Below are 26,145 nucleotides of genomic sequence, written 5' to 3' on the forward strand. Positions count from 1 at the left end.
AATCTTTTTTTAATCAAAATTTAATTGCAAGTAATAAAGACTTGCAGAAATGAGTTTTCTCAACGTGACGAATGGAGAACGGAGAATAACAGAACTTTCTCAATCCGGCGAAAGTTTCGGCGGATGCAAGCGAGCGAGGCGCGAGTGTGGCATTTCGTTGGGTTCTTTCTCGATGCATTTTTCCCGAAACTATTGTTAAATCTAATAATCATTGTTAGAAATTGGAACAAAGAACGTTTTCTATCGTCGATATTTAAAAATCGAGATCATGTATAAGTCAAATTGGAAAATCAAATAAAAAAAATTGGAACCTTTGGAAATACTTTTAGAGCAGCTAAAGGATCGACTCTCGATTCTCTGCTTTTTTCGCGTAAGGATTTTAAGAACAAGACATCGAACAACTTGAGGTAACGCGCAAAGGTGGTCGCCCCCTGACCCGTCACGGGCCATGCACGGTTCAAGAGATCGATGCACCGCATTCCCCCACACACCTCCTTCACCCTTCGCTTGTCGGATTCCCGCCGACCGAGAGGTTCAACAGGGGTTGCTGGCCTCGTCCGGGCATCCACGATGCTAGCTCGTGGCCCGATAGCACTTTGCTGTAATTTCGTTTTTCACAAAAAGTAAATATCTCGAATTAAAACTTGTCAGACTTGCCATTCTGCGAAATATCTCGCTTGAGCGTACAAAATAATTAAAGCATAATTGTTCCATTATTTTTACATATAATGCAAAATATCTCGGAACAAATCAAACTCTGGAAAGAAATTTGAATCGAAGGAGAATTTGGATTTTTAGAATCTTATTACGTTATTTCATTCGGAACAAGTTGCCTTCTCATTCCAAGGATCAACCGATTGGAATGATCGCAGGCAGCGATGCTTAGCATTGGCAACACTGACAGTTCATTGACTTGCATCAAACGCTCGCGCCGATTGACAGCCCGGGCGCGGAGGTGCAACGGTACATCGTTCTCTCGACGATGCTCCGCACGAAGTTGAGGTAGGCGAGGTCGCGCGTCTGACGTCACGCAGCGGAGTTACTCCGACGACGAGCATCGCCAACTTTTCGTACGCGTACGTGCATACACGCGCGATCGTCGACACGACACGTCGACGACCACGGTAACGTACATGGAAGCTTCACGAAGGGTCCCCCACGCGTTGTCGCGTGTTACGTAATCGTCTCGCGAGGTCGTCGACCGATACACGACGAGAGAAGTATCTTTGCGCACTAACCTACCCCTTTCCTAATTTTTATTCATCCTCGACTCTCATCCTCCTCCTGGATATCTCTGAGCGATTAACAAGATTGAGAGGTAAAAAGGACGTGTATAAATATATACATATATAGCAAGGGAGATTTCTCTATATTCGCGCTTATATTTGCGAGTGGGTGGATGTCAGAGGGGTATCAGCGCGAGGGTAGGAACCGAGAGACGGAGGTAGGGCAGGTCGTTCGGAGAGGGTGGCTCCGGACGGTGGGTGGGGAGAAGAGAGGGAAGAAACCCGTTAGTAGAGCGCCCGCGAGCCTCTATGGTAGCGTTCGCGGTAGATACGACGAGGAAGACATTATCTAGGGTTCGCTCTAGCGCGAGAAAGAGAGAAAGACAAAGAGAGAGGGAGGGAGAGAGAGAGAGAGACTAGGAGAAAGAGAGAACTCAAAGAGGGAGACGGCCGAGGAGCGCCAGTGCGCGCAAGGGGGACTCTCACTTTCACGCGGTGAACTGCGGGTGAACGTCCGGGAATTAGGTCACAGTGTCCCCCACCTCGGCATGCCAGAGGCAATGTGCCGAGGCTCTATGTTCTCTGTGCTAGAAAGAGCCAGTCCACAGCCAAGCTCCGATACAAACGGTCGCTTCTTTCCCCTCCGAAAACTCGCGTTGTACTTTGGTACGCGCGTTCACTGCGAGCCGAGAAGAGACTATACGCGAGTTTTGGTGAATGCGGATTATACATGAGAAACATAGTGACTTACGTGAGTCGCCAGAGACGATCTGCCGCTTTTGTAGAGGATACTCTCGCCTAGGTAGCGTCATCAGTTTCGAGCCCAAGAACACGTACCGAGTGATATAATCGTTGAACGAGACAGACTTTCGCATATTTGTTCAGATAGCCGTGCGATTTCTATTTTCCTAAGCCGGAGTGAATTAATGGGGTGCTTGTGCGAATGTGATCTGGCCGCCCCGCGTTCGGGGACCGATTGCTCATCGGGGTCTTCGTCGGACAGCGACGGTCAGATTGACGAGGGTTTTGTTGGTGATTCGCAGGGCTTTTTCCGCCGGAGCATCCAGCAGAAAATTCAGTATCGGCCGTGCACCAAGAATCAACAGTGCAGCATCCTCCGGATCAACAGGAATCGCTGTCAGTATTGCCGTCTCAAAAAGTGCATCGCCGTCGGCATGAGTCGTGATGGTGAGTCTGAAACATTTCACACGTAGAAATTAATTTTTTGTCTTGTCGCGCTTTCATTAAAATTTAAAATAAACTAATCAGTTAAAAGAAACGTCGCGATTAATTAAATTTGAGGATTTTAGCTCGTCTTGTATCTCAAATAATCATATAATAAATTTAAAATCATTTTTGCCTCTTCTCTCTTCTTCTCGATTGCGAAAAACATTTCAGATGCATAACATATTGTGTTATAATTATAAGTCCTACAAGAATATTTGTAAAATAAATAGTCTATTTTGGCCGAGCTCACTATCACACGAGATTAAAAGTAAAACGCGTTCCTTTCCCGTGTGCATTTTTCGCGAAAAGAGTTTCTAAAATTTAGTTTGCCGGGTCATTGACCGTTTGCGTAACGTTGTTCCCCGCGACACGGCAGAATGTCGCAACGGGCGAAAGTGGCCAGTGCGCCGTTTGAGAAAGCAACGGCGATTATCTCTCGCGATTGGCGAACAAGCGAATCTTGCTTTCTTTTCTCGACGAATCGATCAAATCCTAACCGCGCTCCTTTGTCGAATAATCGCGATAATTTAGTTGCGCGCGCGATGCCTCGCAGCATCTCCCGCCGAGATCATTGACCTAGGTCGTCGACATGTCGCGCGGGCGCAAATACATATATATATATATACCTTCGACGAAATTAGAACGCGCTCTCCTTTAAATAGATACGAGACCGCGATATTCGTTAATTTTGGCAGATTTTGAAATCTGCGATATTTTAATAATCACAACTATAGAAGAGAAAAATCGATCTACGAATTGCAAGACCGATTGCACGTCTGAAAAACATGGCGCCAAAATGACCTCTCGCTCGAAAAATCGATGCAAAAACGCGCCTACCGATATCAACGCGTGATTCGCGGGGTCAATAAACGGCCGTTGCGTTCGTCTGGCGGATGACTCCAAGTCCATAGAAAGAGTACCGCTACTCACCGCTACACGTCCCCCCTTTCTCCCGCTTGACCCTCCCACCATCTTCCACCCTCCTTTCCCACCACGCGCTCGGAGCGTCCTTCTCCTTTCCCCGGCTCGGGCGATCGTCGCGTCTCGGCTTCTTCGGTCGCGGAACGCGCCGTCCCCACCGTCCGCCGACGGCGATGCCGCGCCGTCGCGTGGCGCTACACTTCGTGCGGAGACCTCGCGAACTTTGCTTCTCTCATAACTGCCTTCCCCTTCCCCGACGTACGTTCCTCTCCTTCGCGTATCAATTCTTCCCCTTCTACGCCCACGGATCCACCTGGCCGGTAGGCGCATGCTCCCGTCGCGGGCCGCCGTCTGGCCAAAGCCGTACATGACTAACTGGTCATAGCGCTTCGCGCCTTGCTGCGGATAACTCGTCGTCATTATGACCGGGCGCGTCTTGTCCACCACCCTCGACGCGTCGTACTCTCGGTTACAAAGACGCCGCGCGAGTCTTCGCGAATGCGACTTGGACAACGGCTTTGTACCCCGCGAGAATCGAGTTGAGATGAATCTTTTTTTTGGTGCGAAATTGACAGACTCCGAATGGAAGGAACAAAGATACCGAGAGAGACCGCGTTCTTGAATATCGATCAAGTCATCACCTTGACTTTTGCGCGGGACACTTCCTACGCGTCCATCGATTACTTTGATGCAGATTTATACGCTGTCGTTGTTTAATGGGGCTCCTGATTAAGTCGTAAATCAAATTATAAAATGAAGATCGAAGAGATGATAATTGATAAGGAATCGGGACTTGGCTTTAGTTTATAAGGTCGACACATTTTCAACGTTAAAGATCGATAGTCCGCAAATAGATAAGCCGACTATCGACAGCTGGTGACAGGGCAGGTAGCCAGCGAGGGGTTGCCCAAGGTCGTCGAGGGTAAGTTACCCCCGACAAAGGAAGTTCGCATCTGCGCATGGAAGAGAAATCCGACCATCTTCCTCGCTCCTCGCGTTAAACGCTACGCTTGACGCGTCGTATATTTGCTCGCTATACAGCGTATATAGGTCGGCGGTACGCCTCGTGCGGCTGTCGCTGAAACCAAGTTCAAGGCCAAAGGCTCGGCAAAGGCCACAATCGCGCGCGATGGTGGGGGTCGTTGATGGCTGAATAAGTGGAGGGGCTGTTGAACGCAACCCACGGAACATCACTCAGTCGGCGGTGATGCTGTCTCGTGTCTGCACGCGTACTAGTCGCGCTTATTCTTCAAAGTCGGAGCAATCTCTTCCTCGCGGCACGCGCTACCCCGCCGTGCGATCGCCCGGAGTGATTCGTGTCTCGAGTCAGCCGAGAAGATCGTTCGATGATCGTTAGTCGCGCAAGGGCAACGTTCCACAGGAAGCTTTCTCGCGCGACAGCGAGGATCGCGGTGTCAGGCGGTGGTGATTTATAGTTGCCGATATAAAAGTTATAGTCACGTGTGTGAAAGTGCAATCGAATCCGAAAATTAATCTCGTCGCTTAACGCGGTTGGTCGTGGGATCGTCATGGGAGACGAGTTACCGATTCTAAAAGGGATCCTCAACGGAGTAGTCAACTATCACAATGCACGTAGGTGTCCTGTCGTACCTTCGCCTAACGATAACGGTTCTAATGTTTATGCGACGTGATAGCGATCGGGACGTTTAGCAACGACTTTCTAACAGCGGCCGCTCGCACGCCGCACTTTCATCTCTTCGCGCGAGAAAGTCGTGCGCTTTCCCCTCTGACTTTTTTTCACCTTTAGAGCGAAACCATATCTGGCGTGACGGTACTCGCGCTTTGAACAGCCGTCGATTTGATCCTAGTTGGAGAGATTCGTTTTCTTCAATTTCGTCGCTCTTTCGTGCGCGAGCATCACGCGAATGTCGACGTTCGTTCGCGCGAAGGTCATCTCGCGATAGCGGTCGGGTCCGTTGCATGATTCATCCATTGATCGCATTAACTATTTATCATCGTCCTTCCTTTTGCGCGCGACGTACGAGCTTCGCGGCGCATCTAACCCATGATTATCCGTTTCTGATTACAGCGGTGCGATTCGGCCGCGTGCCAAAACGCGAGAAGGCCAGGATTCTGGCTGCCATGCAGCAGAGCTCCCACAGCCGTTCTCAGGAGAAGGCGGTAGCGGCCGAACTGGAGGATGAACAACGTCTCCTCGCAACCGTGGTGCGAGCCCATCTCGACACATGCGACTTTACCAGAGACAAAGTGGCTCCCATCCTCGCCAGAGCCCGCGAGACTCCCAACTACACCGCGTGTCCACCGACCTTGGTAAACAAGCTCGACCTTTCCTCTTGACATTAGCGAGTTACGCAAGCTGTTTCGCGCCGCATTAAGATTTGAACAGTCGGCGTCTGTGCTGACGTCAATAGCTCCGCGGGCCTTGGGCCGTCTTAATCTTTCGAGCATTCTACGCGGAAATCGCGCGAGAACCAGGCGACCTTGGCTACCGCGAAGGAGGAAGCGAGACCCGACGAGAGCGCGTAAACGTCTCGTCTCGCCACGTCTCGCCTCGTCTCGTCTCTCCTCCTCTCGCGAGGACGTCTGGTATGCTCTTCCGACAATCGCGACGTGGACGACCTTCGATGTGATTTAACGATTCGTCGTCTCTTGACCTCGAAATTTCGTTTCTTCTGTTACAGGCATGCCCCTTGAATCCTAATCCGCAACCATTGACCGGGCAGCAGGAACTGCTACAGGATTTCTCCAAGAGGTTCTCGCCGGCTATACGCGGTGTCGTTGAATTCGCGAAACGTATACCTGGATTCAGCCTGCTGGCTCAGGACGATCAGGTCACGCTACTAAAGGCCGGCGTTTTCGAGGTGCTGCTCGTGCGACTGGCTTGCATGTTCGATGCTCAAACGAACAGTATGATCTGCTTAAACGGCCAGGTGCTCAAGCGAGAGTCCATCCACAATAGTAGTAACGCGCGATTTCTAATGGACTCGATGTTCGACTTTGCCGAAAGGGTCAATTCCTTGCGATTATCCGATGCCGAGCTGGGACTATTCTGCTCAGTCGTGGTGATTGCCGCCGACAGACCCGGGCTTCGCAATACCGAATTGGTCGAACGTATGCACAATAAACTCCGAAACGCTCTACAAACGGTACTCGCGCAGAATCATCCCCAGCATCCCGACATTCTTCGCGAACTATTGAAAAAGATACCTGATCTAAGAACTCTGAATACCCTCCATTCGGAAAAACTCCTAGCGTTCAAAATGACCGAGCAGCAACAACAACTGCAGGCTCAACAGCAGCATCAGCAGCAACAGCAACAGCAAACGCACGTCATCACCGCTCAACAACAATCACATTGGCCAATGGAGGAAGAGCCTCCGGCATCCTGGGGCTCCGCTTCGGATGTAACTCTAGACGAAGCGGTGAAAAGTCCGCTTGGTAGCGTATCGAGCACCGAAAGCACTTGCAGCGGCGAAGTTGCCTCCTTGACGGAATATCATCACGTTGCACCACCAAGCGGTCATCATGCCTCGAGCGCGCCTCTCCTGGCTGCTACTTTAGCCGGTGGACTCTGCCCGCATAGACGACGAGCGAACTCGGGCAGTACTAGCTCCGGCGACGATGAACTTCATCGCGCTACCATGTCCAAGACACCTCAGCCGCCGCAATGCCCGCGATTTCGCAAACTAGATTCGCCAAGCGACAGCGGAATTGAATCCGGCACCGAGAAGCCCGACAAACCGGCCAGCAGTAGCGCCAGCAGCGCACCCACGTCCGTATGCTCGAGTCCACGTTCGGAAGACAAGGAAGTCGAGGATATGCCGGTGCTGAAACGCGTGCTCCAGGCGCCACCGCTGTACGACACCAATTCATTGATGGACGAGGCTTACAAGCCGCACAAGAAATTCCGCGCTTTGCGTCAGAAGGATAGCGCCGAAGCCGAGCCGGCCGTGGTGGTCCAGCATACGCAATCTCAGTTGCATCTGCATCTGACTTCGCCACCGGCGCGAAGTCCACCCACTCAAACGGCGCAGCCCCAGTGCCCGCAGACGGCGAGTTTGCTGAGCAGCACGCATTCCACCCTTGCGAGAAGCCTGATGGAGGGCCCGCGGATGACGGCGGAGCAGCTGAAACGCACGGACATCATACACAACTATATAATGCGCGGCGAGGCCAGCCCCAGATCGCCCACGGCATCGCCGTCGCCTGCGGAGCAATGCGCATCGACAACTACTGCGACAGCGCGCACCACGCAAGGATCTCAGGGTCTTTTGCAATGCGCCACCACGAGCTACTCGAACAGGTGGCCGGCCACTTCGGTGATCACGACGACGACGGGCGCGCGACAACAGCAGCAGCAGCAGCAGCAACAACAACAACAGCAGCAGCAGTCTTCCTCGGACTATCTCGCTGTTGGCAATTCCCCGGCTTCGTCACCGAGATATCTATCCGCGGCGGCGACTAGCAGTACGAGTACGAGTCCGAGGCCAACCTCGAGTACAGCGGCTACGTTGGTATTGGCTGGCTGTCCGCCCAATATGATGGAGCTGCAAGTCGATATCGCGGATAGCCAGCAACCGCTAAACCTCTCCAAGAAATCGCCATCCCCGTCGCCATCACCGAGACCGCTCGTTGGACCATGCAAGGCCCTCTCCCTCGAGGCGTAGTGTTCTCGCGAACTCGAGTGACCTCCCGTGACACGTACTAATACACGTACTAAATCGGGATACACGATCCACCTATCATCTATCAGCGTGCGCTAATCGTCGTCGTGACGCGGTATAACCTTCCCCGGCTCTTAACTAAAAACGAAAGTGCCAGGACGCTCTGAGCGCGTGACAAACCAAATAATTTATTAATTTAAACTTATTGCTACAAAAAAAAATCGCGCGAAAAAAAAGGAGGTGGAAGTTACGGAGGAACGGACGAAGTACATCTCCGCGTATATTTATGAGGAAGACAGACATTCTCAGTGGCGAGTTGCTTTTTTCGAGTGTGCGAAACGACGATGGACATCGTGGACGGACGCTTGCGCGTTGAGTGCCGATCCGATGAGAGCAACGATGTCGTACAAGGGAGCCACCTATCCACCTAAAACTACCTATCTACCTGTCTACCTACCTAAAACCTATCTGCTCTAGGTGTACATCTAGAAGATAGAGCATCAGCGACGGAAAAAAAATTAAAGGTTGAGTGTTACAGAAATTAATAATCTATCTACATGTGATAATCATGGAAATCGCGCATCCTGTACAGTCTCCACCTCATTCATCGATCATCTACTCTACTATAATTATTGAATATTATAAAACTAATTAATATTATTGTAATATGTGTAAGGTATTATAATCGTAAAAAAATTATCATTTTTTCGTGTATGTGTGTAGAAAAAAAGACGTATGATAATCTTGCGCGAATGACGAGAGGAAGACGTAGAGAGAATGAGATGAAACGAGAGCGAGTGACGAGTGAACGTGCTTGTGCAAATGAGTCGGGGCAAATCGAAAAGCTTTTTGATCGCGGTGGCAACCGAGAGAGGGAATCGCGCACGCGATTTTGAAGATATAAACGTTTTGTTATGAGACTGATCGGCCCGCCGCGGCCACTAGTTTGCAATTACCGTACCTTTATACACTACGTGTCGTGTCTCTTCGCAACGGGGGAGTAACGACTCGAAAAGTAATTATATCCTCTAATCGCGCCGTATAGCGAGATAGGTATTGTAGGCCCGCTTAAACGCGTTATACAATATTATGTGTCGTGTGAGCATGCATGAAAGTCTGATAGATCGAGATAGGATTGCGAGAAAGAGAGAGAAAGAGTGAGAGAATGAGAGAGAGAAAGAGAGAAAGAGAAATAAAGTGAGAGAGTGAGAGATGAAATAAAGGTAGAGAGAGAGAGAGAGAGAGAAGCCGCGAAGCGCACGAGCAAAGCGGAGTTCCGATAGAAAGATTGATGGCAAAGCGCAGTGTAAATAGTAGATACATAAGGCTATGTCTTGATAGGCGCGAGTGAACCTCTTTTGCTTCGAGAAAATCGCGAGGAAAAGTTAGAAGATACGCGGCGGGCCGCCGCCGACGTGTTGTTGAGACGCCTGCCCCCCTTCCTCCTTCTCCCCCTCTCCCCTGTCCCCCGCCTAACCATCCGCATATCTCAATCCCAGCATAAATATCGCATCAAACACGCATAAAAATCCACAACACGCTGAGCGAGTAAACTGATCTTGAGACAGTTGTAGAAACACTTATGCCTCCTTTTGAGACGGACTAGATTTCCTTGATTCGATCTAGAAGGAACTCGCTTTAAGTAGTCCGTAACATCTCGGACTATAGATCGGCGATTGCAAGCTAAGATGCAATCACGTTCGGTCAGATTAAAGGGAAGCTGGTTCGCGTCAGAACGAGGCATCAAAAGCACTTTCAGTCTATCTCCCCAGCTAGAATATAGCCTAACCAGAGTATTCCTAAACACCCAGCTTAGAGGCCTCTGTATTTATTGTATTTAAGAGAGTGCATTTCTCCCCTTTTCGCCGTGTAGCGTGATATCACACCTGTCCCCGTTTGTTCTCAAACGAGTCCTCGTATAGAATCCTCCTGGCTCTCTTTACACACAAAATACACACATATACGCAAGACAGACATATTTACACGACAGCGACACACATGCACACTAAAGCGAACACTTGTCTTATCCCCTCCCCCCGCAGACAACCTAGCGTTGATATTCGTAATACTTGTTATGCATAAACTACACATAATTATTATAGTGAACGATACATATAAAGTATGATATATTTCCCTATCCATTAAGAAGGAGAATACAAACAGCTGTTGTTTCTGGTGGAAAAAAACGAAAAATATGGATATAAAACGTACTCTACTACATGCAAGAATACAAATGCAGCCCCGCATATTGCCCAGTGAGCACGTCATTTTGTACGCTTGGGAGTTGTGAGGTCGTCTGAATAAACATTGTCTGGTGAATTATACATAAAAAAGATTTGTCTTCTTATTTACCTCTTAACTCGATATTTCTCCGATTCTTCCGAGTTCTAAGATCTTTTATCCCATCCATTTTTTCTAAAAATATTCAAATCCTTATCCGTATGATTTTTATCCACATTCTAAGCTTATTAACAAAGCATATAACTTTTAACCATTATGAATTTAATAATTAAGAATATATAAAAATTTAAAATATACTTTTCCACGTATATGTAAAAAATATAAGACGCTTCTGAGCAATCGAACGTAGATTATGCAATAGTTCGGTCATCCATCGTTATTAAAGATATTGAAATTGCATTTAAAAAGTTATTTGTGTGTTTTTGAAAACAGCAAATTATATTTTACTTTGCTTTTAAAATTCTTATTTAATTTCTACAATAATCCTATATATCCATGTGTAGACTAGACTTTCTGACGTCTATATATCTTTTTTAATGAAACCTTGAACTTTTATGCAGCCTTTGTAAGTATTTCGATACGAACACGATTGGAATTTATGAACGCATTATCGAGACTTCAATCAAGCTTCCCGCTGATCATAAAATAATTTCACGACACGTGCGACATATTTTTCAATGAAAATTGTTCCAAGAATCGAATGATTATTTAATTACATCTTTCTCTCAATGATATAATTACTTGTTTTATATGCATAGAGAGAGAGAGAGAAAAATCCGATATAATTTAGCATCACGATAGACATCTGAGAATTAATCGCGATGGAGGAGTGCAACCGCGCGTTCTCCAGTTGTGTAATTGCTTTCCCGAGTTTTCCGCATGGAAACTGCTAGCACAGAGATACGATCCCTTTCGTTAATCCACCAAATCCGCCTACGATGAGGTGCGGCATAACAGGAGCGGCAATCACTCCGCGCGTTCGCGTAAATACCTTTACCTATATCTATACAGTGGAGGCGCGTGGCACATCGTGGGCGGCGGTTGCCACGCAACCTGCTTCTCTCGCTAACATGAACTGTCCTATCGTGAACTCTGCACTTCGCCTCGACCGCAGCATCGTGCCGATGCGCTCCATCATAATCGCTTTATCAGAGGGCGTTGTATTTTCGATAGGGCGAGCTATCGTCTAAAAATATCAAACTGGTTAAAGAGTGAAAAACATGAGTCAAATTTATCCGCTTAACTTATTTATAATCGAATTCAAGATGTGAGTATCAAGGTATGATTAGCATCTTCTTTTTACTCTAAAAATAAATATGCAATGAATGTTGCGTCATCTTCAGGTCTCAGACTCATTTATATTTGTCTATGTTAAAATATTTTTTTGAAACCGCACATCTAAATTGATACAAGTTCTGTTTAGTGTATATTCATTATTACGAGATACATGCATGAAATTGCAACACATTGTTAATCCGAGTAAATGCTCAGACGTCGGCTACACTTCTACCATTCGTCGGTCAGCGTATCATCAGGCCATGGATTAAGCAGGCAAAAAGAGAACGAGAAAAAAGCTGTCCGACAAAGATCGACAAGAAGTCGTCCACTAACAATAAACCGCTGAACAGAATTTGCTGTGAAGCGCAAACGCGGTTAACCCGAAGGTCGCTCGTTAATCCGCGAGTGCCGCGTGCTATGAGTATCTTACCGTCCCGCAGCAATTATACAGCATATTAATTTATGAATAACATTATCTGTCTATTTTCAATTCTCTCGAATATATGAGATGTATCAAGTTCCGATCAATCTATTCTCGTTTTCTATCTTTCCATAGTTTTGAGTTAAAAATAGTTGAAATAAATAAATAAATACACCAAACATCAGCTAATTTCGAGCACTGTTCATTGTCTCTTTACCGATATTAGGAGAGTATTATCAAAAGAGGAGATGCTGATCTCGAATATATATCTGCGACCTCGGCTGGACCTTGGACGCACTCCTCAGCCGAGACAGCCTGCGAGTAAGGCTTTTATGCGTGAAAGAAAGAGAGAGAAGAGAGCGGAAGTACGGGGGACGGGAATAAGCTGGATACGCGGCTTGGTAATGTAAGGGCGTCCTGAAAGCTAAAACCCCGTCTGGGAATGTACCTCTCTTACCCAGGGACAGTGCGCATTCTCGAACACCAGTCAAAAGGTAGCCTCGAGCCGCGTACGTCGCTGGAAGGATTCCTCCGCGAAGATAATGTCCTCCACCGCGGCTTTCCGATAATTGGATTCTATATACAAAGCCGGCCCCCACAAACATAAATCGCGGACGCATCGGGGATGATTCTCCGCGGGTTTACTCTTAGAATTGTAACTAATTCTGTACACCAGTATTAATTATAACTCACAGAAATATTTTGCAGATAAAATTAAAACATACGGATTTATTGTTTATATCGTTTCTTTGATTTTCCAAAAAATATAAGTCGCAATTATATAATAATATGAACATTTTAGAAAATATAAAAAAATTCATGACACACTGAATTTTTTTGTAAACGAAAAAAATTATTTGATTAAAATTATTTTATCATTTTAAGCAGCAAAATGAGCTTCTAAGCAACATAATCTCTTTCAAGATGATTCACGTTCGGATTATAGCACGATCTTTCTATATTGTTGTGTGTATAAGATGATATAATATATATGTATAGAGAAGAGCTCCCCTTTATTATTCTCAAATCTCTTTATCTCTCTCACTCTCTCTCTTCCGGGTTAACGCACTTTCGTCCTTCGATGACCTATCCTGTCGACCTCCGCCCTTCGACAGCCTTCCCTCCTTCTTCTACGTTCTAGTTTTCCACGTGGCAAGGTCGTGACCCTCGCGAAAAACCATCCTCACGCACGAAATAAGCTCGCTCTGGCCCAGGTTTTTTTTTCACCCCTCACCGACCCGAAAATTTACGAGCGGCACGGCCTTCGACCATCTTTGAGAGGCACATACGTTGCTACATAGGAACTTCTTCGCGATTTTTTCCCACTGATTCTCGAGGGATCTTTCAGTGTACTCCCTTAGGGGCGAATTCATGTATCGTAATCCTCATCGTGATAGATTTCAGACGCAATAGTCTCTTTAATTAAATTCATTGCATGTACCTTATATAGAACATCTCTTTTACATATAGGACTCATTTTAAAGTTCCGCTAACTTGGATACTAAAAATAACTGAAATGCAAATAATTGGGAAACGTCTTTCTTTCCTTAAGGAAAGTGAATAATTAATTGGTTCGTTAAAGTGGCAGTAATAATTTTGACGAACTCAATTCAGTTTTTTGTACAATTAATTTCTTCAAGCTACCCTAATATATTTCTGCAAAGTTTTTCAAGTCTTGATCGCAACTTTCGATATAAGTAATCTTTCATATTCTCAAAAAACATGATACACGATAGAAAGAGAAAGTTTTACATAGAAAACAACAAGAAACGGGTAACTGCACCTTGACCTACCATCCTTGGCCGTCACACAAGGTATGGATTAATATTTGTGCTCGACGGTGCGCGTAAAGAGTTGGCCAGTTCGAGGGGAAGCTAAGACCTTGAGCCAACAAAGAGCAAACACTCATTATCAGCCGCGAGCAATGTCAAGCGACAGGCGAGTTTCTCTCCTCTCACTTTTCGCTCTTTCTCTATCGGATGGATTGTGATATCCGTCAAATCTTTGCAATGCGAACAACATTAGTCTGATGTACGATTAGTAAGATTACAAAGATTAGTAAAATTAGTATTATTGCTGCAATCTGTGACACGGAAATGCATACCTCTGTATCATCTGATACTTATTATACTTGTAATATGACATAGAATATAAAAGTCTTATCGTTATCGTTAAAATATCATTTATTTTGTATTAAAAAAAGAAATGTTAAACAAGTTTTATCTTGATAAATACATCATGTAGAAATATGTGATAAAAGAAATTATCAAAAAACAAATAATTTATTCCATTAATATATTCCATTAATATTTATTCTATTAACATCAATTTTTTAAATATATATAATAAAAATTACGAACGCGCACAAGACAGAAAGTGATAGTTTAACTTTGCGCTATGTGCAAGGACAATAGAGAAAATAAATGCATGATTGACACCAACTCGTGCAATATCTAGACCGATCAGATGTTGAGGTTAACAGGAACGAGATATTGAAATCAGGGTTACGGAAAAATGATAGATATGTCGAGTAAGATTGAAATAGTAAAAGAAAAAGAATCATTTATTTAGCATCGAAGCACTAACTGAAAAATTTTTCTCTCTTAAGCACATGAGCACAATACTTACTAACAATAAGATTTATCTCCACGGCAATCTTCGCCCCAGCATAAAAATGACCAAAACATAATCCGTAACGTTGGACACGTTTGCGAGAGATTTATCTTGCTCGCTTACATGACCCCACAGATTCAACGATGATAGACGATTCGGGTTATCCATGGACCTACGCAATTTATTCACGATCGAATCGAGGGAAGAAAAAGTCCCGAATACTTGATTCTTATTTTCAGGGAAAATATAGACAGAGCGAAAGTTGCGATAAAAACGCAGAAGTCGCATATGACATGTTTATCTCTCTATCGACATGTCAAAAGAGATATATAAAGCTCTCGAATATAAAGATCATGAAAATCGGAATAACAAGCTCTTTTCGGACTCAACATACGACAATCATTGATTAATATTGATAGTAAACAAGGTGTAATGAAAAAAATTACTAATAAACAACCGTTATATTAAACATGCTCAAGGTGTTATGTATGGTATTTCATATTGTGATATTCGCGTGCGAGAATCTCAGTTAGACTTTCGAACATGAGTTCTTGAAACGACAGTCCGATTTAATTGCAATATTCTGTGCAGGCGCGCATTTAATGAATGCAACGAATGCGTTTTCACTTTTCCATTGCTTTCACTCTCACGAGTGAGCCACTTTTTCCGATATCGAACACGCTCACCCCGGGATATCGTGTAACTTATATCGTTAAAATTTATATGACGCGATCTGGTAATCGCGAGACGAATCGGCAATATTTCTAGAAGAGCATGGATGTTTTTTTCTCCAAATTTAATAATTAATATGACGTACAGTGCTGTTGTACTAATTGTTTTCCATGATATGTGAAGTATGTTTCAAATATATCCGCTATCTATATTAATTGTTTTGCGCGACGGTTGGATGGAGTTTCAATCGAGCGTAAGAAAACAACACTGATAAAGCGTAAGTGATTTCTTCTCAATGACTTTCCTTTTCCTTCTACAACGACCAGACCATTAACCTTTATAAATCTTTATGTGTATTTAATAACACGTTACTAGATATGACGGAACCAATTCTAACTCTATATAATTTTTTATTAATTATAATAATTAATATTAATGATACGCAAGAGTAACGTTTTTAGGAGATATTTTTTTAGAATATATCCTCATATCATATATATATATATATATATATATATATATATATATATATATATATATATATATATATATATATAATCTTGGCTCGAAATCTAAATTTAATTCTTGATAAATCATGGTACTTTTCTTCAAGTCTATAGTATTTCCTCGTTTCTTTCGTCGAAATCCATTTCGGTACTGCATCTTTGAGGCACGATTACTCACAGTCCCGTTAAAACCCGTTGATATCGACTCTGGAGGAGACCCTGACTAGTCTGAATCAACGACCCACTTACCTCGAGAGAGCCACGCGTATCTTTTGCGTAAGTCTCACGTTTCGTTGTGTGGCCTACCGTAAAATTTTGCATGTCGTCACGTGTGAAATGTCGTCTGATATATCTGCAAGACTCATCGCTGCACAACATTGTTCTTGCGTCAACGTTTAATATTTTTATTCGTTTATTTAATCAAATTCTAAAAAGCGCTATAACGTTTTTCTATCTACGGTTTATCCCACAAAATAAAAAAAAGATACAATAGTATAAAACAATATTTGAAATAAAAATACTACCTAGACTGTTTATCAATGAATGTTAAGCAAATTTTAAATAAAATTTAATTTTATTGGGCGCTTAATTGCCGATATGTTTGCTAAAAATTTTTATAGATTTTCAGATTTGCGATGGCTTGTGTTTGCGAGAAGTAATGACTAGCAAATTTCAATGAAGGAAGGATCGATATAGCTTGGAAGAGTCTGCCTTCGTTACTGTTAGTCGAGGCCATTCTTTCGATTCGAGTCATATCTTCAGGGTCGACGAACGCCGCGGGATTTCCTCTTGTCTTCGCCGCGGTGACGAGGCCGAGGTGACCATACGGTATTTCCTTTCGGTCGAGCAAGAGCGCGGGAGTGAACGCGAGCGCGCGTTATTGTTAGAGAGGAGGAAGAAGTAGTTGGAGAGGAGGAGGAAGGAGGAGATGGAGGAGGAATGAGGAAAGAGCAAATGGAGGAGGAAGGTATAACTGTACCATCTTTCCGAGGCCTGCCAACTCCTTTCAGGGTTCACGAACCTTGTCGACCGGACCGAATTCGAAGGTCATTGCTCCAATTCCAATTTCCACGAGGAATCCCCGCGTCGCCCTTCGCGAAATCGAAATGGCGTGTATTACTTCTCAATTTGCCGATTAAATTCGCAATGCAAATTTTTCTTTCGCATATACTTATTTTAATTAAAAAATACATACTTATTTTAATTAAAAAATTTACATATAACCATGTACAAAAATATAAAAATGCTTACGTCATATAATTTTGATTTTATTGCAGCAATAAGACTAAGCTGAGAATGTACAAGTGAATTCTCGTTCGAACTAGACAAGGAACAAGTATCAATTCATACGAGACTAAAAGTCAATTGCACCAATGGCCTCTATTATTAACCTTAATTAGCGATTCTATATATTTTTTTAGATTAGCTTCCACTGTAGCGTGCACGAGAGAGAAGGAAATTTAGTTAATTACGGTCAACGCTAATCAACGTTAATGGAGACGGTCCTAAATCTTATTTATTTAGGTTGCTCGGTCATACACCAAAACGTCGGTCAATGTTCGACGTAAACACAGTCCTTGATAGAAATAGTCATGGCGATGCGATAAAGAGCTAGCTGTAATTCGAGCCGACGTTTTGTTGAAACGATAAGGCTCATGTCGAGCGCTTCGCGTTAAGCGACCCTGAAAGTTCAAGAACGTCGGGGTGAATGACCGCTTTCCTAAGTGATTTTGCCATCTACGCTTCGCCGCTATATCCTTCAAGGCCAAACGTATAAAAAAACATTTAGAGAGATGATATAAATCCTCGACGGATGTACGCAAAGATAAGAGACATTCGAGTAAATCGCGCAACATGAAGAATTATTATGCGCATCGTAAATGAAACTGTTACAAAATGTTCGCTCGCAATTTGCTTTTGAATCATTTACATCACGACATTATGATACGATATAAAATTACTATGTTTATCTCTCATTCTTTTACAATCTATATTCTCCTACAAGATAACACTTTAAATTGTAAGAAAAGCGAAATGAGGAACCTATCAAGGATTATAAAACACGTTAACTTTTTTCAGATAAATTTCTCCAAAGTACTTTATATATATATATGATCCCTTGTTAGACACATGTTAATTAATCAAATAAAATAAAAACTGTATTAACCATTGGAGGAGAAGGAGAGCGAATTCGCGCGTTGCTCGTTTAATTGACGGCTCTTTAATGTCCGGAAACTCGTCATCGGATTACGTCGCACCCGCGACGCGGCGGAAAGAAACGAGCCGGTCATTGACCGTGCTCCTTAACTGGTATATTTTCGTCATCTTCCCGAAACGCTCGCCAGTCCCGGGGTCTTTACGCTTTACGTTTCGCCGGTCGAGTAAAGATACGTGCGTACGTTCGTACGATGCGGCGCGCGAACGCGGGCGAAACCGTGTCGGTCATTGAACCCGACGACTGCTACACGTAAACCACGTCTCATCCTCGGGAACGTTGCACGGAGAGAGTTTATCTGGTGGGAGGTGATCATCGGTTTCGTTGCGCGATATCGATCTCGAAACGAGCTCGTTTCTATAGGCGCGATACAATCGCGTTACACAGTTACATGCAGAGTTTAATCAATTGTTTACAAAGAGAGAGAATAATTTATAATTATACAATAATTATACAATTATAATTATACAATTATACAATTATGATATATTAAATATTCAGGTTGATGTTAAATGCATCAATTCTTTTCTCTCTCAGCGTGTACTTGAGTTTTTAAATACAGATATTCATCCTTTAATTATTCTACTGAAATATTGTCCACATTACGCTAATTTGCCATATAATGCTCTAGAAAGAGAGAATATATCTTTTGAAAATACATCATCTTACTCTCTGCTGACTAGCACATTATGTTGTCATTCTAATTTAGTGTATGATAATTAACGTAGAATTAGAATGATTCAAAAAATTAATTATTCCGCGTCATAAAAAGAATAAATACTTCCTGGCACATGCATCTAGGTATATGAAATACAACACAAAACATCATGGTAACTTGGCAAAAGTGCGAAACGTAGAGTTCCTTGCCTGGAATTCACAACAGTAGGTCGTTGGCCCAAGAAATTACTCATTCATTTAAATTTCGTAAAGGCTAACTGATAGGAATTATGAATTAAAATTAAAAAAGAGAAATAAATATTAATTAATAAAATAATAATCATCGTAAAGAAATTATAGAAATTTAAAAATTATATAATAATTACAACATTTCGATCGTTATTAGAATGCATTGAGAAAAAATATTTAGAATATATTTTTTATACATTTCTTCTCTCTTGTTATATGTGTTGTACACATACATATTGTATATACTTTATTTTTCATTCAATTTATATATTTATCTTTCTCTTTCGTTTGAAAAAAATAAAAACAATTGCTAGTTTTTGTTTTCTATTTAAACTTTTCTGAAATACAATAATTCTAAACTGTAAAGTCAAATATAAAAACAAGGTAAATTTTCTTCTAAAAAAATTCCATAAATATTATAAACAATTTATTAAAGATTTTTTATGCAACCTGATCAGGTATGGAAACGAGTTCGTTTTGAAACAGTAATATTACACATTACTTGTATTCAAATCCGCGTATACTCTCAATTGTACTATCCTTTGTTTGCGCTCCAAGAAGAAACACACTGCGATGGGACGAGTTTGCCGCCAGGAACGAGCGCTCGGAAGTAACGAGATACAAATAGAACCCCTCGCGATTGCAGCGGTATAGTAACGGGTAGAGGTTACTGCCCCCGCGCGTATTAGGTCACATTTGCGCCCGTTTCAACTGGCACTGACTTACTCGACGATTACGTCGTCTTCGCAGGACTGCGGAACCATTGACCTCTTGTTATGGCAAATCCTCGAACCGATTATCTATGCTTTACTCGATCCCAGCGCGAAATAAAGAATACCCGTGTTCCAAAATGAGGATACAAACTGACAAATATTACGTAAAATAAAGCATTCACAAATATTTATAAATTAAATATTTTTAATAGTATTCGCGAAATAAAAATATTGGAGACTTTTAATATACGCTCGTAATAACAGAAAAACTAGTTAATTTTCTTAATCAAATGCTTGTATACTTTCACTTCCTCACTTGTTACTACATCTCTGCTTTCTTTTTTTCCTTTCACATTTACTTTTCATAGATTCTATCGTCTGTGTCGAAAGAAGCATCGCTGTAGGACGCTATCAGTTTCTCTTGTTAGCATTTTCCAAAGTGCACTTAAAGAGGATCAGTATGATTAAGAGATATTTCGTAATCGATCAAATTTTGACGAGTATATAACGATAGCTGTGATATTTCGACCCGAAATATCATTATAGATTGACATCGATATCTGCGAGACGCCAAGATATCTTCAGTGATTGACTCAAACCGATTCGGTTTCGAAACTTTCTTTCATATCGAAAGTGTACGATGAGCGACAATACGCAATTATAATTATAAAAAAATAAAATCTTATTATTTATTAGCTTTTCTCTCATTTGTATTAATGAAAATTAAGATATTCAAAGTAGAGCATAAGTTGTGTAAAAGCAGATGTGTTTCACTATGCGTGGCTGCTCCACTTTTATTCTAATAATCTCGGGCAAGTATTTATATTCGTTTCGCCGTGTACTCTCGAATATATTATATGGTTCAGTAACGCGGGAACGTGGAGATTGACTGTGACATAATTTCGAAGCGTCACGTGATACTGTCGGAACCCATTTGTTGGTTGAACCGCGACCAACACACATAATTACACGGTCTGCCGTTCGAAAACGAGTTGGCAGAGTTCGTTCACCGCCATCAATACAGTCATTCCAGTCTGTCTGCGCATCTTCCTCCTATGTTTCTGATAAAATACGCATCGCAAAAAATTATCCGCGCATCGCCATCGTTCTAAGACAAAGAGAGCTGACGAAAAGAGAGAGAAAAAGAGGTAAAAATTTAATTCAACGGGAATAAAATTCCCGAAAAAAAATATGTGTTACACTCATCGATCTCTGTATTTCACGCGGTCTCACGGCTCGATCGTGCACGTGAACGAGAAGGAAATTGGGCGCCGTGGTATCGACCTCTGGCACTCTCTCGCTTCGACTCGACGCCCGCGCCAATGCTTGACCAGCGAAGCGCACTTGCGCTGAATAGTGACGAGGCCATTGACACTTGTCTACGTACGTATACGCGAGTGCAAAAATAGCGCCGACGCTTTGAGGCACTTACTACCGAGCGATAGGTCTTATTTACTCAAAGATTTTTAATTCTCTCACTAGATAATCCCTTAATATATTTCAAGAAGCTATCTCCTTATCAGATGCAAAAGAAATCTCTAATCGTTGTCTCACTGTTACATCAATTGCGTTGGATTTGCAATCGCGAGGTGAATGATAAAACTGTATCGCTCCCGAAACAGCAAATACCTCGATGTGCGACGTTGATTACGTAACGTTGTTTTCGTTTTTACGACGAAACGTCGTCCTTGGATAAAACTCGCGAGCGATTAATACGCGATCAACACATGAGTATCGTGCTACCGCGCATAAGATTGTCTTGATCAGATGAAATTCGTGAAAGGTGATTAATAATCGATCGATTTATCGCGATCGATCGATGATAGCGATGCATAATTTTTAAACGTTGGCGAATTATCCGTCCACAGATTGAACGGTTGCGTCGTTGAATCGTTTCCCGCTCTCAAGGACTCCGTATCGCGAATCGATATCGAGCGCTACGAGTTTATCGCGAATATTTCAGCGTACAAAACCATCGACGCTTTATTGCGAATGGAGGGAAGAGTGTTATGCCGCGTATAACGGATGTATAAAGACACACGATACGCGCGATCACCTGTCGTCGGCACTATCGCGACGAGGGTGTCGTAATTACCAAACTAAAGTCTTAGCTTATACGACGATACCATCTCTCTCAGCCGTCTCGTATCCGATTTCCTGTTATTCCATATGACGGAGTGTCCCCCTGTCACCGCGTGACACTGACGATCCCGATACCATCCGATTGTATATCCTCACGTACATGCGCTATCGTTTGATATTTTTAGCCTTATCGATTGACGTCTATGCTAGGAAAGTTTGCGGCGAGCGATCGATAAATAAAATTCTTTCAAAGAGAAGAGATTTCCCGAGAAATTCATTTGTAAAATGGCGCAAACTCTGCAAGTGCGATAAATTTGATTTATAAAAGGACATCCGGGGTGAAAAGGAGAATTAAAAAATATTTCGCGTAATCATTATACAGACACACACACACACACACACATATGTATCTTGTGTCCTTGGTGCGACTGTTGCAACAGGTTAGCACGCGACGCGGAGTCCTTTACAGTTACTCGTCGTGGCTGCAGTTCGTTGCATCGTAACGGAACTCCAGTTCTTCCGCAAAAGATCAGTATCCGATCGTAGTAATTACGTAATTGCGCAATTACTACGGTTGTGCAAAGAAGCGTCGCTTTGCAAAAAGGGCAGAAACCTTTTATCTTTCACACGCTCGTTGTCGGGCGTTAACTCATCAAGGTCTTAAAAGAGCGATAAAAATAAAGATTTACATAACGTGTACAATCATGTTACAGATTACAATATCGAAGTATCTAATTGCTTTGTAATTATCGCGATGACATTAATGACGTCATTGGCAATTATCATAAACAGAGGATAAAAAGTAATTTAATAATTAATTGGATAATTGGCAAAGAACTTTCTTTCGACAAGAGAGATATCTCCGACTCTATTATTTTTTAATAGTTCTATAAATTGACTCTAATCTCGCGGAGTAATTAAATCGCTCAGCGTCATTGTGTCTATAAAAGCTATGTCGACATACGCACAAATAAACCTGCGGAGCACAAGTGGGTCATCGTGTCGAACATGTTGCTCAAGCGCGTCGAAGCGAGTCGTCGAAAAGCCCTTCGAGGGGCGAGCCATACGTGAAAGCGCCGGAAGTCACGCCACGTAACCCAGTGGGCGCGTCAAGGTCTCTAAAATATTCACCTTAAATAGCTTTAATTATCACCCGGACAAAGCGTATATGCGAATACGAATCGCACGATTCCGCTTCTCTATCGCAAATAGCACGACAGGAAGAATGAAACTTATTTTTACAAAATCATTGACAATATTAATCAAGAGAAAACGTATTATTTCGTTCTAACAATGTAATGAATAATCGAGTGAATCGTGCGATTTTTACAGAATGTCCCTAAACAATGAGTAATCATTTTTAGCGATGGACACACGTGGACGCAACATGTGCTCGGGAGAGAAAAATACGTACGGTTGTTTGTCATCAGTGTTTATCGCTTATAAAAAAATACACTCGCGACAGATCCATGTATGTGAGCTCGATGATGATTAGAGAGGGTGGATGGTCTCATAGAGAGGAAAGGAGAACGAAAGCTGACCTTGCGCGTTTTCAACGATCCGGCTAATAATAATATAGCGGACGTATTCATGTTCGGAAACGCTAGGTTGCGCGTGTCGGAATCTCCCTTGTCCCTCTTTGCTCTTCCTCCTCCACTCTCCTCTCACCTTGGACTTCGTACGTTTACTCTATTCCTCTTCTTTGAGTATTCGAAATTTTCTGTTGAAATAACGAACGAATGACGACATCAATGTATACGATAAGATAAAAAAAAAAGAGGCAAGAATATATTTTTATTTTCATCGCTACGCTCTGGACCCGATCAATCGGCACCCTGTGATCCGGACAGCTCTAATAATCTCTACAACATCTTCATCGTATATTTCGCCGAATTGCGTCTTAATTAATCTATGTCGCGTCGCGACTGCAGACTCCTGTTCTTTCTTTCTTTTCTCGCTCGTTATCCGCGATTCTTTCTACTTCGTCAGCTTCTACGTTGCCACACGTGCCGCTGCGTAAGTATTTCGCTAACCAAGGTCAGAGATAGCGAGTTCGCTTCCTAGAACCAGGGGAATATCGCTGATAACCAGTGGCGCTCGTTCGAGATGACGACCGTGACTCGAGGTGGTCCGATCATCTTTCTTAGCGGGAAGAGTGTTTTGCTTATATAGATCTGGACCGGACGTTCCAACCGTCCACGCATGTGAGACCGATAATATTTATCGATGGAACGGATACTTGACGGGGGGATTGCTCAAATTTTTTCATTCAAATTCCAAATTCAATTTCACTTCAAAGTGAATAATTTTAGGCTGCGTATCGCAAAACACTCGTGAAACGACAGAGAACCGTTCGGCGAATATATAAAAAGTTACTCAAAGTTAACGTGCCATTTATATACATCACCGGTACGACAGCTCGAATCCCCGATATATATCATTGCGCGATATATTCCGGGCGCATTATTATTCATAAATATAAAAGGAAGGCTGACGCATGGTCGCGGGAGCTGAACTAATCGTTCGCAGTCAGTCCGATGCGACCGCAGCCTCGACGCCGTCCGATAACGAGGAAAGATTATGCTCAAGGACAAGGCCGCACCGCGTCGCTCCCCGTCTCTCTCTCTCTCGTCTCGCCTCGCCTCTCCTCCGCCCCGCCTCGTCTCGCGCGCGTTCGCTCCGACTCTGCCTCCAAACGACACGAGACATTGCGACAAATCCGCGACGCGGAGATATATATGCGTTCACGTAGCAACATGCTGCGCATATGCGTGACGATACAACATTGATGTGTGCGCGGTTGTCCTTGTGATGCCGCCGCCGCCGCCGCCGCCGCCGCCACCGCCGTCACAAAGTTGTCAACAAGAACAAACTGTCAACTAGAATTACGAAGTACGCTCGCGGTCTCTTAGATATGCCAAATTCTATGACGTCTCTTGGTAGACATCGATCGAGAAGGTCGACGGAAAGGGAGAGGGAGCTTCCGAAAAAGATTACGTGTCATGGACGACATAATTTCGATCAAATATGAAGAAAAAATATTTAATAATTTCGAAATATCCGACTAAATTTGAGTAATTATGTGGCATTCTTCAATTACCGGTCCAATGTCGCGAAAGGCAAGTATACCCTAAAATAGCAGCGGTTTCTATTGGGTCATCTCGCCGGCCAGCTTGCCCCCCAATTTGCTCTTCCTACTTGATGTCTCTAATTTTAAGCGAGTGTGCGCTTACATACACACACTCGACGCTAGTTTGCAACGAGTAACCTTACACTGCCTCCGTGTAAACTAGCCGTAACACGTAACCGCGCCTCCCTCGCAACAGTGAGTCCGAAACTCCTCGAAAACTAAAACTGTCGCAAGGACGAAGACCGAAGGCGTTGGACTGTTTTAAAGCGTACGTCGCGGTATTTGCCGTTCGACCTTCGACGTGATTTCTGGTCGAAAAGATCGAACATCAGCCCTGGCTGCTATCTATACATAATGCTGACATAATGCTGACATAATATCTGCGATATCCGCGATTCGTTGTACGGCGCGTCGAGGGGGGTGTTAAATCAAATTTGACGGCCCCAAGGGAATGAATTTAGAATTACACGAGAGGTAGCGACAGTTGGAAAAAAATGAAATAGAACAGAATAGTGAATTTGAATCTGCCTTTGAGAAATTCGGAAAGTAAAGTAATAAGAGAGGGGAAGATAAAAATCAAAAAGTGCGATAACAAAAGTGAAGGTTGAGGATGAAAAATTCATTTCATTATTATTGTTTCTCATTATTATTGCAACTCTTGTTTGGCAAGTTTCGTCGCAAACAACGTTATGTAAGCGCTATACAAAGTTTATTTAAGAACTCGTATCGGTCTTTCCCTGTACGTTTTCTTGTCCCATTATCATTATATTTTTTGAATTTCAAAGTATTATTTTTCATAATGTACGTGCATATAAGAAGATAATATTATCTGGATACATATATTTTTGGCAGATAAATATACATTATTTTTTACAGATAAATATACATTATTTTACGATTTTTATTTTTATTCTTTTTTTAATTTATGCGAGAGAGATATATTGTTTAATTAATCAGTAAAATAAGAAAAAGACACATAATTAATAACTATAGTTGCAATTTTGTTTGATGTGTTGTAGAAAAAACTATTGTGTTTCTCTTCGTAATCTTTTCTCATAATCGAGTCCATAAAACTAGAAAATAACATGACGCAATCAGTGTGTTCTGCATTTTGCGCCTTGCAAAAAACTAACTCGCTCAAGAATATTATAATTAATAATTAAGTTGAAAATTATCTCTTAAAATATCACGATAGTAATGAAGAACGATAGATACGAAGAAACTATCTCTCGCTGGACCGAAATTTTCGAGAGACATCGATATCATAAGAGCGTTAATCACGTCACTCGAGGTTAAGATCGCTCGAATCTGTACTTGAACTCATCTCGCTGAGTCACTTAGAGTATTA

At 42.9% G+C, this 26,145-nt stretch overlaps 2 protein-coding genes and 1 pseudogene across 8 annotated transcripts in view; 1 reads left to right on the forward strand and 2 right to left on the reverse strand.

The window, feature by feature from the left end:
• Nucleotides 1–10,353, forward strand: part of E75 (ecdysone-induced protein 75) — an 89,855-nt gene extending 79,502 nt beyond the window's left edge. For 4 of the 5 annotated variants that reach the window (XM_083082345.1, XM_083082346.1, XM_083082347.1 and 1 more), the window contains exons 3-5: nucleotides 2,270–2,414; nucleotides 5,425–5,666; nucleotides 6,038–10,353. In XM_083082345.1, coding sequence (XP_082938471.1) covers nucleotides 2,270–2,414; nucleotides 5,425–5,666; nucleotides 6,038–8,023 — 2,373 coding nt within the window. In that variant the 3' untranslated portion in view covers nucleotides 8,024–10,353. Of the gene's footprint in view, nucleotides 1–2,269; nucleotides 2,415–3,781; nucleotides 4,968–5,424; nucleotides 5,667–6,037 lie in introns of those variants that run through there. The other variant, XM_083082348.1, reaches the window with a different exon arrangement.
• The window catches only part of Spoon (A-kinase anchor protein spoonbill), a 177,214-nt gene that overhangs the window by 111,345 nt on the left and 39,724 nt on the right, over nucleotides 1–26,145 (reverse strand). For all 3 annotated transcript variants that reach the window (XM_083082352.1, XM_083082355.1, XM_083082353.1), the window contains exon 3: nucleotides 1,978–2,420. The gene's annotated coding sequence lies outside the window, so the exon portion shown is untranslated. The remainder of the gene's footprint in view (nucleotides 1–1,977; nucleotides 2,421–26,145) is intronic.
• Nucleotides 23,615–24,564, reverse strand: LOC145962286 (uncharacterized; annotated as a pseudogene).

This window comes from Camponotus vicinus, unplaced genomic scaffold (genome assembly GCF_025532165.1).
Source record: "Camponotus vicinus isolate PSW18456_S1 unplaced genomic scaffold, iyCamVici1.0 SCAF_11, whole genome shotgun sequence".
NCBI classification, from domain to species: Eukaryota; Metazoa; Arthropoda; class Insecta; order Hymenoptera; family Formicidae; genus Camponotus; species Camponotus vicinus.